This window comes from Pogona vitticeps, chromosome 4 (genome assembly GCF_051106095.1).
Source record: "Pogona vitticeps strain Pit_001003342236 chromosome 4, PviZW2.1, whole genome shotgun sequence".
Taxonomy (NCBI): domain Eukaryota; kingdom Metazoa; phylum Chordata; class Lepidosauria; order Squamata; family Agamidae; genus Pogona; species Pogona vitticeps.
This window is the reverse complement of record NC_135786.1, coordinates 28904202-28918103: the sequence shown is the minus strand read 5'-3', so window position 1 is coordinate 28918103 and position 13902 is coordinate 28904202. Positions and strand designations below refer to the sequence as shown.

The 13902-nt window shown below is 41.6% G+C and overlaps 1 protein-coding gene across 1 annotated transcript; it reads right to left on the bottom strand.

The window, feature by feature from the left end:
• Positions 1-2151: 2151 nt before the first annotated feature.
• ADIG (adipogenin) lies at positions 2152-11134 on the bottom strand. The gene is made up of 3 exons (XM_078393144.1): positions 10875-11134; positions 6786-7087; positions 2152-4001 (listed from the first exon to the last, which is right to left on the bottom strand). Exons 1-3 carry the CDS (start codon positions 10999-11001, stop codon positions 3768-3770), a joined length of 663 nt encoding a protein of 220 aa, XP_078249270.1. The 5' UTR covers positions 11002-11134; the 3' UTR covers positions 2152-3767.
• Positions 11135-13902: the final 2768 nt, after the last annotated feature.

The following is a 13902-nucleotide window of genomic DNA, read 5'->3' as shown; positions in this document are numbered from 1 at the left end:
AAGACACTCTTGTGTCCCCCACCCCACCCCCGGCAACAACGTACATCCAACAAATCCTTCACTTCCAGAAGCGTTGCACTAGAGCAGCACCAGACCTCCCACTTTGTGGACACCCAGCCCCCCCCCTCAACAGCTGAAGTTGAGGGAAAATATTTCACACACATCTGGAACTCTGACCACTTCTAGTCAAGAATAGTCTTCACATTTTAATTGGCTTTCGATGTTGCCCATATTCCATGTGTGCCCATGATTTTGAATTGTGTAATGCAAGGATATGAATAAAGATCTTGCCCAGGAGAGAGCTTGTTAAAACTGTAAATCAATAAACAGATCTGCCTATTCGGGAGAACATGTAAAAAAGAAAAACCACCCTGTGTCCTGGGAGAGAGGAAAAACTACTGACTGCAGGTGTGGGACTCCGGGTTGATTCACATTTCTCGTTGCATCAGGTGATCCATGGGAAAAATGCAAATCTGCCAGTCCCAAAACTGTAGTTTTCCCCATATATTCCCCCTGTGTAGTCTGGCTCTTAATCTGTGACAGCAACATTTTCTGGACCCTTAGCAGGTAACTTAAGTGATTATTATATGGCCCACTTTCATGCTACATGAAAACTAACAAAATTCTTAGTTCTCATTGTGGCTCTCTCTAAACTCTCTGCTCCTTAGGGAAACCCTCCTTGAAACTCAAAAAGCTACAACAGACACTGAGCTACAGTGGGGTCTTGACTTAAGAACGACTTGAGTTAAGAACATTTTGACTTAAGAACCACTCTCATAGGAAAATATTGACTTGACTTAAGTACTTAGATTTGAGTTAAGAACTGAAAAAAAACCACGTGGGAGGCAGGGAAAGTGCAAAATTTGAACTTTCAGTTAACTGTTGGCCAGTGAAAAGGGTGCCTGTCTGCTTCCTCCCTCCTCCCCGCGTTTAGAGAGTGGATTGGGAGTCTTCAGACTGCCTGGTACTGCCTGGACTGTATTTTCCCTGCCTTCCCTGAACCTTTCTTGACCTAAGAAAAAAACAAAAACAAAATATCCCCCTCTAGTGGTCGAAGGCAGAATAGCAGCTTCCCATTAGTTTCTATGGACGGAAAAGAGCAGATACGGATCAAATGGTTTTCAATGCATTCCTATGGGAAATGCAGATTTGACCTGAGAACTTTTTGACTCGAGAACCGCCTTCCAATACGAATTAAGTTCTCAAGTCAAGACCCCACTGTAATAGCACAACAAAAGGATGGAGTCACTGATAATCATGACTAGAATATCTATAGATAAATAAAGATGAGACCCAGAAACCTTGCCACAGTAAGTAAAATGGCTGCAGCTGTAGTGCAAAAGAGATTATTATCTTATAATTTTAATGTGACCTACAGCCATTCCATACAAGCCAGAGTTGTTCCCTCTGCTCTTGCCCTTACGGTTGTGAGCATAAGGCCTATGGGGATTTGCATCCAAACCTTAGTTCTAAAAGTCATATATTTGAGAATGCTCAAGGAAAAAAAACTACTCCTTTAAAATATTTCTAATATGTATAAAACCAAAAAACAAACAAACAAACAAACAAACAAACAAACAAACCCAAGCCTCTATAGCCTCTATTCAGTGCCATTGTGTGTTTTTCTGCCTAACTGAAAACTTCCAACTTGATGGAGAAATGAACTTCCAACCATGCTTCCAAGAACATAAAAGAACATCTTCTGAAATTTGATTGAAAAACAAATTCCCATCTGGAGCAACTTTAATTTTGTGTTTGCATTTAAGTGACAATTTTAATGGAAAGCTTCCAACTGAGAAACTCCAATTGCAGAAATAAACTGTGGGGAAGTGCCATATCGCTAAACTTGATTACCTAGAACAAAACAAGCTAGCAAATAAACCATGCACTGGAAAGAAGATGAGGGAAGACACAAAGTCACAGGTGTTTTCACAGTCGCTGAGTCAAGGCAAACAGAGCCTTGAAAAACTCTGAAGCCATCAGCACACAATGAGATATATTCCTGAGAACAAATGCTCTGTATGGTAGTGCCCCACAACTTACTAATTGTGACTCAGGCTCTGATGTATATAGAATAATTGCTGGGGAACTGAGAAAAGGCTTAGAGTGAAGGGAAAGCTCCATACACAAGTACTGCTGAATGAAAAGAAATGAAGGAAAATAGATTTTATTTATGATCTAGCTCAAATCTTTCTCCAAAATCAACTAGTTTTTAAACAGGCCATAGATATACGCAAGTAACTATGGACTCACCTAAACAGTTTTAATGAGTCCATCTTAATTTGGATTTTACTCCCGAATAACTGAAATCGTTTAAGTCACAGCAGCAAATTAATGAAGTGTTGAATGCATGCCAAGCCCTGTTCTGGGTGTAAACCAGCTGCAACTTGCTGCTACAACACGCTATTTCACTTACTCCTGAGTAAAAAGCCCATGGAATTCTGGTTAGTAATTGAGCTGGCATTGGTTACAATATATTAGGTTACTACATTTATCTAGCCTTTGCTTACTAACTATTGGGAAAGAAATAAATAGCTGGTAGAAATAATATCTGTCATTAGAAGTACTATAAAGGTGCAACAATTTCAACATATGTAAACAATATGCTTTCTGCATGAAGTATTACTGTTGACATATTTAAACTAGTATTGGCAGTCCTGCTTTATAGACTGTTTGAAAATTTATTTAAAGCTAACCACACTGCCATCTAATGCAGACACAACAACACCTTACAATAAATTCCAAAAAGGGGAAAGAAGGGACAAAAAGGTACAAGCAAGAGGAAGTTCACATAACCCCCATGGTTCATTTCTGTGTCTAAAACATAGTTAAACATGCTGTAATGCTGTGTATGCAGAATGCACGTCCTGGGGTCCTCTAGGCATTTGGACTACAATTCCCATATGCCCCCTCCAGCATGAGCCAAGGTCAGGAAGCAGGTGAGCTATAGCTTTAAACATCTGAAAAGCACCTGGGTTTCTGTGCACAATGGTGAGAAAAATGGATACCCTTAAATAAATAATTACACTGTATTATCATGTAGACTATTAAAGGAATATTTAAAGGAAAAGCTGTTTCAAGAAAGTTGGCAAGTACTGCATATGTTTGAAATCAAAGCTGAACAATCTGGGTATACCCAGTTGTTTCTGGACTCTAACCACTGACCAGGCTGATTGGAATTAACAGGGCCTCTCCTTCATCTGTAAGGCTCCTTAGCCCTTCTTTCTATCAATTGTGAATTCTAAATTGCCAGGGGGAGAGGGCACCTCATAATCCCTGGAGGAGTGTTAAATGGAAGTGTGCCAGAGCATAAAATATTCAACTGTGTCCTGCCTCCAGTTAAAACTCTTTGAAAGATTTATCGACATGTAAGTAGTAACAGGTGTTTGCTGTTTTGATTTTGTAAGGGAGAGAGTATGAATTCTGTTTGCATGAAGTAACCAAGATAATTCTTAGTCTGCTACATATATACATACTGGAACCTCTTTTTTCTTAATAGAACAATGGCATTTGAAGTGGTTGGCTTCAAATAAGAGCTAGATAGCCGCTTTGAGATCTTGGTTTCGGTACTCATTTGGAGTATGGAAAATCTGACATCTTAAAAACCATGCAACTTTACCCATTTCTAAAAAAGAAAAATATACATACATCTAAGATGATGCAAAAACACATTCCACAACTCCTCTGACAAATGTGATTATTATGTATGTACCATTTTTCCTTTGTTTAGTGGAGCAGCAGTATTGTAACTTCCCCTGCCCATATCATTAGCTCCAGATGTTATTTTTTTCTTTCTTCCTCATGATGGAAGCTGACAGAGCAGATATTTCTTGCTTCAGAGAGATCATGATTTTCACAGGCTTTTCGCCCAGCCAGGCAAGGAGTCGAAATGGACGGACAAACAGAGATGAAGGCAGGAGCTGAATTCTTACAAGACTGGAGACCTCAACCAACTGGCAGAGAAGGCTGAAGAGGAGAGATGTCAGCAAAACGCACAGCAGCTAAGGAAAAACAACATCTCCGGTAAGAAACGTTCTGATGTTTACTTCTTTTCCACTATTTCACTGGCATATGAAACAGTTAAAGATCATCACACTCAACCTAACTTTTTGCCACAAAACTTGAGAACCACGTTCTGTGTGATCATCCACGAGACTGCTGTATTTGTATAAATTTAAATACAATATAAAAATCTCTGTTCAACCACTTCCCTTGGATTAGAAGAAAGCCTACTATAGTAAAAGCCCTCTGAGAAAGTTATGTACATCTCCATTTAATAAATCTTTTATATTATCAGTAGGTGTGCAGGATGTCAAGGAGTAATTAAGGTTCACCAGAAAACTAAGGAGCTGTTTTCATAGTTTTCTCCGTTGAAACAGAGAAAAAAACAGTTATAATAAAGAGAAAGCCCATAACCAGACCAGGTTACCTCTCAAACAGATTGAGTCCTTTGGATCAGTGGTCCCCAACCTTGAGCCTCCAGATGTTCTTGGATTTCAACTCCCAGAAATCCTGGCCAGCAGAGGTGGTGGTGAAGGCTTCTGGGAGTTGTAGTCTAAGAATATCTGGAGGTCCAAGGTTGGGGACCACTGCTCTGGATGACTCCTGTGAAAACCCAGACTAGGATCATCACACCTCTGAAGTTGGTAGCAGCAGTCAGAAATGTGGCCACAGATGAAGCTGCCTTACGCTGAGCCAGACCATTAATCCATCTAACCTAGTATTATCAACTTTGACTGGCAGCTGCTCTCCAGCATCTAAGACATTTTTTCCTAGCCTTGCTTGGAGATCTTCAGTATTCTTAGGTGGTCCTCCTTGAAGTATTGATCAACACTACTAAGCTTCCTAGATCAAATTATGCAGTGGATGGATCAAGTGGATAGAGGGAAGCTCTTTTCCTTCTCATGCAATACTAGAACCAGGGGACATCCAGTCAAATTGAGTGTTGGGAGAGTGAGAAAAGACAGAAGAAAATATTTATTTACCCAGAGTGTTGTTAGTCTGTGGGATTCCTTGCCATAGGATGATGGCATCTGGCCTAGATGCCTTTAAAAGGGGATTGGACAGATTCCTGGAAGAAAAGTCCATGGAGACGGAGTCCATGGAGATGGCTATGATGGAGATGTATAATCTCCAGGCTTAAAAGGAAGGTACCTGCAAATGCCAGAAGCAGGGGAGGCGTATCAGAAAACAGTTATCTAGTTGTCTCGTGTGCTCCCAGACGCATCTGGTAGGGCCACTGTGAGAAACTGGACAAGATGGGCCCTTGGCCTGATCCAGCAATACTGTTCTTGTGTTCTTAAATGAAATCAGGCATATTCAGAGTGGTGTGGTAGTATTAACCAAAGTCACTTTTAACCTGCTTTGTCTCTCCAGTTCTTGCTATACCCTACTTTATTCTATATCACTCTTTCCTATTTTAGGTTCCTACAGCTGACTTATACTCCATTCAGTAATTGTCAGATCTTTGAGCACTAGGTCAGTGAGTGACCCAAAGTATGTTGCTGCCTGATGCAAAGGACAAGATGCCTCCTCTTCTCCATTCCAGTTTCATAGACTGGACAGACCACCAACTGAAAGCTAGTAATGGAATAGCATCTTATCTACCATACTGGAGGGCAGTAGCCGCCTTACGAGAGCAGAACAAATTACATCCACCCAGTAATGCAACAGAAGGGAATAGCTGGGACTCAGTCAGAACATCTAAAAGATTCTTAATGTCCCTCTGCCCAGGTTCCACTATCTGAGATTATTGTTTTATTCTGCCTAATGGTAGGGTAGGCTCTACTTTGGCCCCTTTCATCCCTTGGTCCCGTACCACCATAGACTGTTTGCTTAAAGAAACTGTGTTCCTCTCTTTGTCCAGGCTCAGCAGATACTTTCCTGCCTCTTCCAGTTCCCATGACATTAGGACTATTCAACCAACATTGAGATTTCATGATCATTGTGTCTTTTTTTAAATGTTCTTTTTATACTACATATACAAAGTTGTGTTGCTTTCCAATTCTTGAAGTAAACTACATCTGGGAAATCAACAGAATGCATAAGAGGGTGTGGACACTCTGTGGACATTCTTAGATTCATTGTCTGCAGGCATAAATCATGCTGAGAATAAACACAGTATAAAGAACTAGTAGACCTAAAATCTGTACAGGCACCACTTAAGAAACCAGTACCTGGTTTGGGTTTTCAGAAGGGACTATATAATTCATTATTGACAACCATGTCTGCAGAATTCTTCAGCCAGAATTGACTGAGAATACAGATTAAAAAAAGAACACAGGAGAAATGAATTACAGATGATAGGAAATGAGCCTTCTCTTGCTCTACTCTCTACACCATACTCATTGCCTCCAACACATTTCTGCTAACTGGTCTAGACAGGCTCCAGTTTTAGAAGTCAGCCAGGCTGGAGCCAAAAGAACCAAAGCAACAGAGCATGCTGCAGACAAGGCTGAGCTATATTCAATCTCTGTGGGGTTTTTTTGCATTAAAAGTTAGAGTGGTTCTCTGTACAGATGTTGTCCAACTTCAGCTCCCAGCATCTCCAAAGATGGCCAATGGGCAGCAATTCTGGGGGGGGGGGGGGAGTTGGTGTTGTTATTGCCTTGAGGGGAATTATACAGTATACAAACCCCATAATTACAACAGGGCTTAAGAACACCAAATATATTATTCCTTGATCTGGGAAGACTAACTTAAGAAAATCTCTGTCCTTTATTTCTAAAAGGATTAGAAGAAATTCTCATGTGCATAATAGTGTTAGTATGGCCTGTTTCACTTACCACCAGTGTATTATACACAGAGTTATTCTCAGAGCAATACTGTTTTATGCACTGGTCCAATCTGTCTGAAATAACAGCACATAAGCCTTTTCTCTTGAATGTGATTTTTGAACTCAGATGAGCGGGTCTGGGGCCTAAATTTTTCACAGGCGGTGTCATTCTTGTGTCAGTTTTTGAAGCTCTTCTGTATGGTGTGGTGTGGCTGTCATCTCCCCTGGATTCACTTTCAGACGACAGGTCAGCGTTCCCATCAGGATTGTCAGAAGGTGGCATTTTTATCTCTTTAGTAATGGGTACTTGGGCTGAGAAGCAAGAAGAGTGAATAACTTTATAATAAAGCAACAAGGAGGGATAATGTGGCAGAAAGGAGATGGACTAAGAGTTCGGGTTGCTACACCAGCTGCACTTGGCTCTGCTATGAAAAATATAGTGCAAATTTCTCATGAAATGCACTGACTTTGCCCTCTTTCGATACCCATTTTGGAAGTCAAGTCAGATTCCTGATCTTCACATTATTTATACAAACACAAACATATATTTGTCTCTAGGCCAGGGGTCCCTAATCCCCAGCCCGTGGCCAGATGCTGGTCCATGGCCAGACTGGGCCACGGAGACAGATCTCCCGCCCTCCTGCATGCACTCGCCCCCCGCACACATACCCACCCGCACGCACAGGTGCCCCACCCATGAGTGTGCCCACCCACCTGCACATGCGTGCAGGTGCACCCCATCCACCCAAGCATGTGCAAGCGTGCACCCTGCCCACCCACAGGTGTGGAGTGCCCAGTCGCCCCGCATACAGACCCCACCCCTCAACAGGTCCGCGGTTGAGAAAAGGTTGGGGACCACTGCTCTAGGTAACAGCTGTATTTAGCCATTACCTTATCTGGCACCACTTATACTGATAAAAAGGCATGATTAGTCTCACCCACCTGTCCTTACTTTGCTTCTGTAAGCAGCAGCAAGTTTGGAGAGGAGAGGCTCCTGTTCATCTACAGAGTCTATTAGAGGTGGATATGAACCACCAAACTGGCAGTTCGTGCTGGCTCATACTTTGATCAAACCGATGTTTAGTGCCTCCCAGCCTCGCCTCCCCTGCGGTGTGCCTATTCAGAAGCAATGTCCAAAGGAGCAGGGAAGCCAGGGTGCTGCCTCTAAATGGGCACCCAGCAAAGGAGACAGAGGTGGGAAGTGCTGAACACCTGTTTGGTCAAATTATGAACTAGCATGAACCACCAGTTTGGCAGTTAATGCCCATCTCTAGAGTCTATGCAACACTGCATGCAAGCAGGAACCCTTCCTCTTCAAATGTGTTGCTGCTCATGGAAGAAAAACAGGGAGGTGGAGCTAATTGCCCCCCCCATCCATGTTGATGATGTCAAATGAAAAAAACTACTGAATAGGGCTTAAGACTTGCTTTTGTTTCTTGTTTTGCTTCAATGCTAAGCACCAAATGTTGATAAATCAGCAATAATATTGTCAGTGGTATTCAGAGTAGTAAGTGAAGAATCCATATACTTATTTCAAGAAGACAACAAACTCACAATATCCAACCTGGAACAGAAAGCTGTTTCTAATGAATCATGCAGCACTTTAGAAAAGTCAAGTAACAATTTAACAATCATTTTTCACAACTGAGCCAGGACTATATTGCAGGCACACTGATCTGAACCAGATATAAGCCCAGTGTTTTAAGTAAATTTTCATGTTTATACGTACGTGGTTGTAACAAACAAACAAATCATGCTTGCCTTCTTTTAAGTGAAAATGCTGCTGATGTCCCATGGCTTGGTTGTTTCATTTCCAAATGCTCAGATTAGATAGAACACTTGTTCATCATTTCAGTTGTGCAGGTACAGATATGCACAAAAGCAAGCCTCATTGCCTTAACAGAAATTTACCTCCAATAAGGCATGCTTTAAATTGCAGGCTTTAAAGAACAACATGTCTCCTGTGAAGTAAAATTCTATGCACTTCAATAGGGTTTACTCCCAGATGAATGGGCATTGCATTGCAGCCTCAATTACATACAACAAGTAATTTGTACATTTCATTGCATGGACTGCTAATAATTTTGACATGTGCAAAATTATTAGACCTCTTTTATTATGGCACCATTTCACTCGTCATATTAGGTATTAGCAGCAGTTTCACCCTAAAGCTACAATGTGCTACCATGTCTTTTCCCAGTGCCCAGACCTGCCAGTGAGTTTCAGAGCAAACACAGCGTGGATTTCTACTTACAGAGTCAGTAACTAGTTGGCATTCAAGTGGGCTGTCCCTTGATATAGTATGACTAAAAAAGTACCATCTTAGTAGCCTTTGGCTCAGAGCATCTAGCCATGGGATCCCAAGAATCTTTGGGTATTGCTTGAGGAAATCTGTATCAACAGGACAATAAGTTGGTAAATCCTTCATTGACAAAGAAAGGAAGCCATTAGGATGCCTTTGGAGGTATAAACTCAATGCGCAACAGCCCCTGCACCCTGGTCTTCTTTCTTAATTCTACCTAGTGCAGAGGACCTGTGCAACTGCTGGCAGGAATTCTTCAGATGAGGACCAAGCTCTGCAGGACAAAACTACACACCCAGTTAATGGCAAGTGGAATTTGAAGTGGCTTTGGCCATTTCACATGACACAAGCCATACTGCAGCTTAAAACGGCGTCCAACTTTTAGTATTTTAAACTGCATTGGGCTTCCTCTGCAGTCAGTTGGGGTGTGAGGGGCCTTCCCCTTCTGCAGGGCCTGTTTCTCTGGCAGGTGACTAGATGGCAATGAGTGGGGAGTGCAGCAGCATCTTCAATGGCCAGGAAGGCTTCCCTTCCCTTCCACTGCAGCTGCTGCCAACCTGCTCCCCAGTGGCTGATACCATCCAGCCATCTGCTGGACATGCAAGCTCAACAAAGGAGGGAGGGTTCTGTTGGCCTGATTGACCACAGAGGAAGCCCTGCTGCTGCCATCTGAAGGCTGGGGCTCTCTTCCAGTGGAGGGGTCTCATACTTACATGTTCTCTGTTTAAAGGCAAAGAGCCACATTAAAACCAAGGATTGCGTTTTAAGTGGGTTCACCCATTTGCTCATAACCTGTGGTAAAAACATCTAGTACAGATTATAGTACACATGTAATTTAGGTCATTGTGGTGTGTATGTGTAGATACACAAATAAATACTCGTGCACACAGTACATAACACTATAACACAGTGCATTTGTCTGTCAAAGTTGAAATAATAAATGCATTTAGATTTGGGAAGCAAGTACTTCATTCTGTGCCTCATACAGAAACCTGTGCATCTAACAACTTTCTCTTTACAGAACCAAACCAAGCTGTCTAGATGGTGTTGGCTGGCAGCTCCGATGTGCCCTAAGCAACATAGCCAATCATGAGAGATGATGGGCATTGTATTAGTAATACCCAGAGAACCACATATGTGTTTTAGTCTCAAGGATGTCTTTAGAAAATGACACATGAGAAGTTTTGGTTGTGTTTTTGAGAAAAAGGTATAAAATAGCAGAATAAATTAAATCGATACATAACAAAAAAAAAATTCTTAACCATCTGTCACCTCCAGACACTGTAGTTAAATAGTCTCTAGAGCAGCTATTCTCAACTTTTTTTGGCCACAGCCATAAACACATTATGAAAGAAATATAGGCCAAATCAGTGTTGTACAAGTCACATAACAAACTTTAATTTCAGCTGGTGCAGGAGCCAGAAGTTGGGAGTGCCTCACAACTGTGCCTACAGAGAGAAGAGCCAGCCTTGGGCCAGCTGCACAGTCCCAGGACACCCCCAGAAGAAGAGAATGATAAACCCCTTCTGTGTATTCTCTACTTAGAAAACCCTGAAAAGGGTTGATATAAGTCAGAATGCACTTGATGGCATATGATGATTATTACGACTACAACAAAAATATTTACAGTATTCCTTTCGAATTGGTTTCATTGTTAAAAGCACTTGATTTCTCTTTCAGGCAGTCAGCATTATGCTAAAAATAGTCTTGCATTCCATTGCTTTTAAAAGGAGGCTAATACTGTACTTAAAACCTTAATACACAAGTACATCTTAACTAGCTTGTAGCTAGACTTACCTTCTTTAAGTAGATGCTGAAACCAGAAAATGAGCAAGATCAATAGTATCCCAAAAGGCAAACAAAACCAGAAGAAAAGGACAGGAAATGTTAGATCATTGATTAATGGGACCAGGGGATACTTCATGGCTACTTCAAAATCCTGCTCAGCTGACTTGGCACATGCTTCACTAATGCTTGCTGGGCTACACTAAACACCTTTTGATATACACTCTTTATTACGTCATGGCATGAATCACAAAGCAGCTATGCTATTAGTCTAACATTGCTGCTTTAAAAGAAAGCTTCAATCTTGTTAAGGGAGGAGCATAGCAGATTAGGTGGGGGATAATTCGAGAAATTGCAATACACCTGTTATAATACTGCCTTCTGTGCTTTTCATGAGAAGCAACACAATAATATAAAAATAATAGAGGTTTTTAGATTCCTTTATAAGCCATTCATGGCCAGATATTAACCATGCAGTTCTAAAAGCATTTTAGAAATATAAATAAGCCCTTTAAAACTATTAGGTTACACTTCTAAGCAAAACTGATTAGGATGACTACAGAACATGACAGCACAATCCCATCAATGTTTCCTGGTTTGTTAGCAGGGATTATTCCTAGATAACCCAGTATAGGAGTGTGTCCCATTTTATGAAGACATATGCATCTTAGTCAACTAATTTCTGCTTACCTCTGAACAAGCAAGCTTACAAATATACTGCAGTTCTGGACATCCTTACTTAAAATGAAATTTAACTTCGTTTTAACTTCAGTTATACTTAATTCCAAGTAAACATACTTGGGCTGGGTCATATTTCATTTTTTAAAAAAATAAATAGTCGTCTTAACATGAAAATATACAGGAAACCCAACGGGAAGCAGAGCCCCATGTTCCTTTAACTTTTGGATGAAAGAAAGAAGTCAGATCAAGGCATGCAGAAATTCCAACCACCTCACAGTTGGTGCCAGTTTCACCTGCTCAATTTCCGAATACCTATTCACAGCACTTGATAGAAATCCTGTTATTTATCACATTATAAACTAAGATTGTGGCCACTGGTCCCATCATCTCCCAGCAAATATAAAGGAAAGATATGGAGGCAGTGACAGATTTTATTTTCTTGGGCTCCATGATCACTGCAGATGGTGACAGCAGCTACGAAATTAAAAGATGACTGCTTTTTGAGAGGAAAGCAATGACAAACCTAGACAGTATCTTAAAAAACAGAGACATCACTTTGCCAACAAAGGTCCGCATAGTCAAAGCTATGGTTTTTCCAGTAGCGATGCATGGAAGTGAGAGCTGGACCATAAAGAAGGCTGACTGCCGAAGAATTGATGCTTTTGAATTGTGGTGCTGGAGCAGACTCTTGAGTCCCCTGGACTGCAAGGAGAACAAACCTATCCATTCTGAAGGAAATCAACCCTGAGTGCTCAGTGGAAGGACAGATCCTGAAGCTGAGGCTCCAATACTTTGGCCATCTCATGAGATAGAAAAGACCTTGATGTTAGGAAAGTGTGAAGGCAAGAGGAGAAGGGGACGACAGAGGACGAGATGGTAAGGCAGTGTCATTGAAGCTACCAATATGAATTTGGCCAAACTCCAGGAGGCAGTAGAAGACAGGAGGGCTTGGCATGCTCTGGTCCATGGGGTCACGAAGAGTCAGACATGACTTAACAACTAAATAACAAAACTGAGATATTTAAGCACGGCCTTTATTTTCAGACAAAGTGTGTGAATAGGGAACATCTTAAAGATGTAAGTGTGAGAGGCAGTAGACCTTATTTTGTGGGACTGTGTAAATTGTAGTGAGGAAAGAGTATCTCTTAAAACTTTTCTGTGAGCAAAGGCATTATAGCTCATAATTTGGGGAATATACTGCAAGATATAAACTGTGGAATGCAGTTTTGGTTGGATTATGGTCTTTTTTGCTTTCCTGTCATTTAGTAGGTTTATTTATAATTAGTGTCCTATTCTTTCCCCCTTTTCTCTTTTCAGCCTTATTTCTTTTCCTTTTCTCTCCAACATTTTGACTCATAATCAGATAAAATATTGGAGAGAAAATTAGATTAGGCATCCTTCAGTCTCGACAGACTATGGTATCGTGCTCTGTATGGAGGGCTTGGAACAGCGTCTAGTGTGGCTGAGAAGGCCAATTCGAGAGTGACAATACCTTCCACACTGAAGACAAATACAGTCTGTACCCCGTCTACCTCCCTGATTTTGCTGCTTTCGTGACTGCCTCCTTGCCTCAGCCTGCTGGACAAGGGTCTCTTCAAATTGGGAGAGGCCGTGATGCACTGCCTGCCTCCAGGCTAAACGCTCAGATGTCAGGGTTTCCCATCTGTTGAGGTCCATTTCCAAGACCTTCAGATCCCGCTTGCAGATATCCTTGTATCGCAGCTGTGGTCTCCCTCTGGGACAATTTCCCTGCACTAATTCTCCATATAGGAGATCTTTTGGAATCCAGCCATCAGTCACTCTTACAACATGCCCAAGCCAATGTAGACATTGCTGTTTCAATAATGTATACATGCTAAAAATTCCAGCTCGTTCTAGGACTACTCTGGAACGTTGTCCTGCCAGGTGATACCAAAAATGTGTCTGAGACAACGCATATGGAATGTGTTCAGCTTCCTCTCCTGCCGTGCACAGAGTCCAGGATTCACTGCAGTACAGGAGTGTGCTCAGGACACAGGCTCTACAGACCTGGATCTTGGTGTATGCCATCAGCTTCTTATTGAGTCATACTCTCTTTGTGAGTCTTGAGAACATGGTAGCTGCTTTGCCAGTGCGTTTATCCAGCTAGACATCTAGGGAGAAAGTGTCAGAGATTGTTGAGCCAAGGTACACAAAGTCATGAACAACCTTCAATTCTTGCGTGGAAATGGTAATAGAGAGAGGTAAGTCCACGCCCTGGCCCATGACTTGTGTTTTCTTCAGGCTGATTGTTAGTCCAAAGTTTTGGCAGGCCTTGCTAAGACAATTCATGAGTTGTTGGAGGTCTTCAGCAGAGTGGGCAACAATGGCTGCATCATCA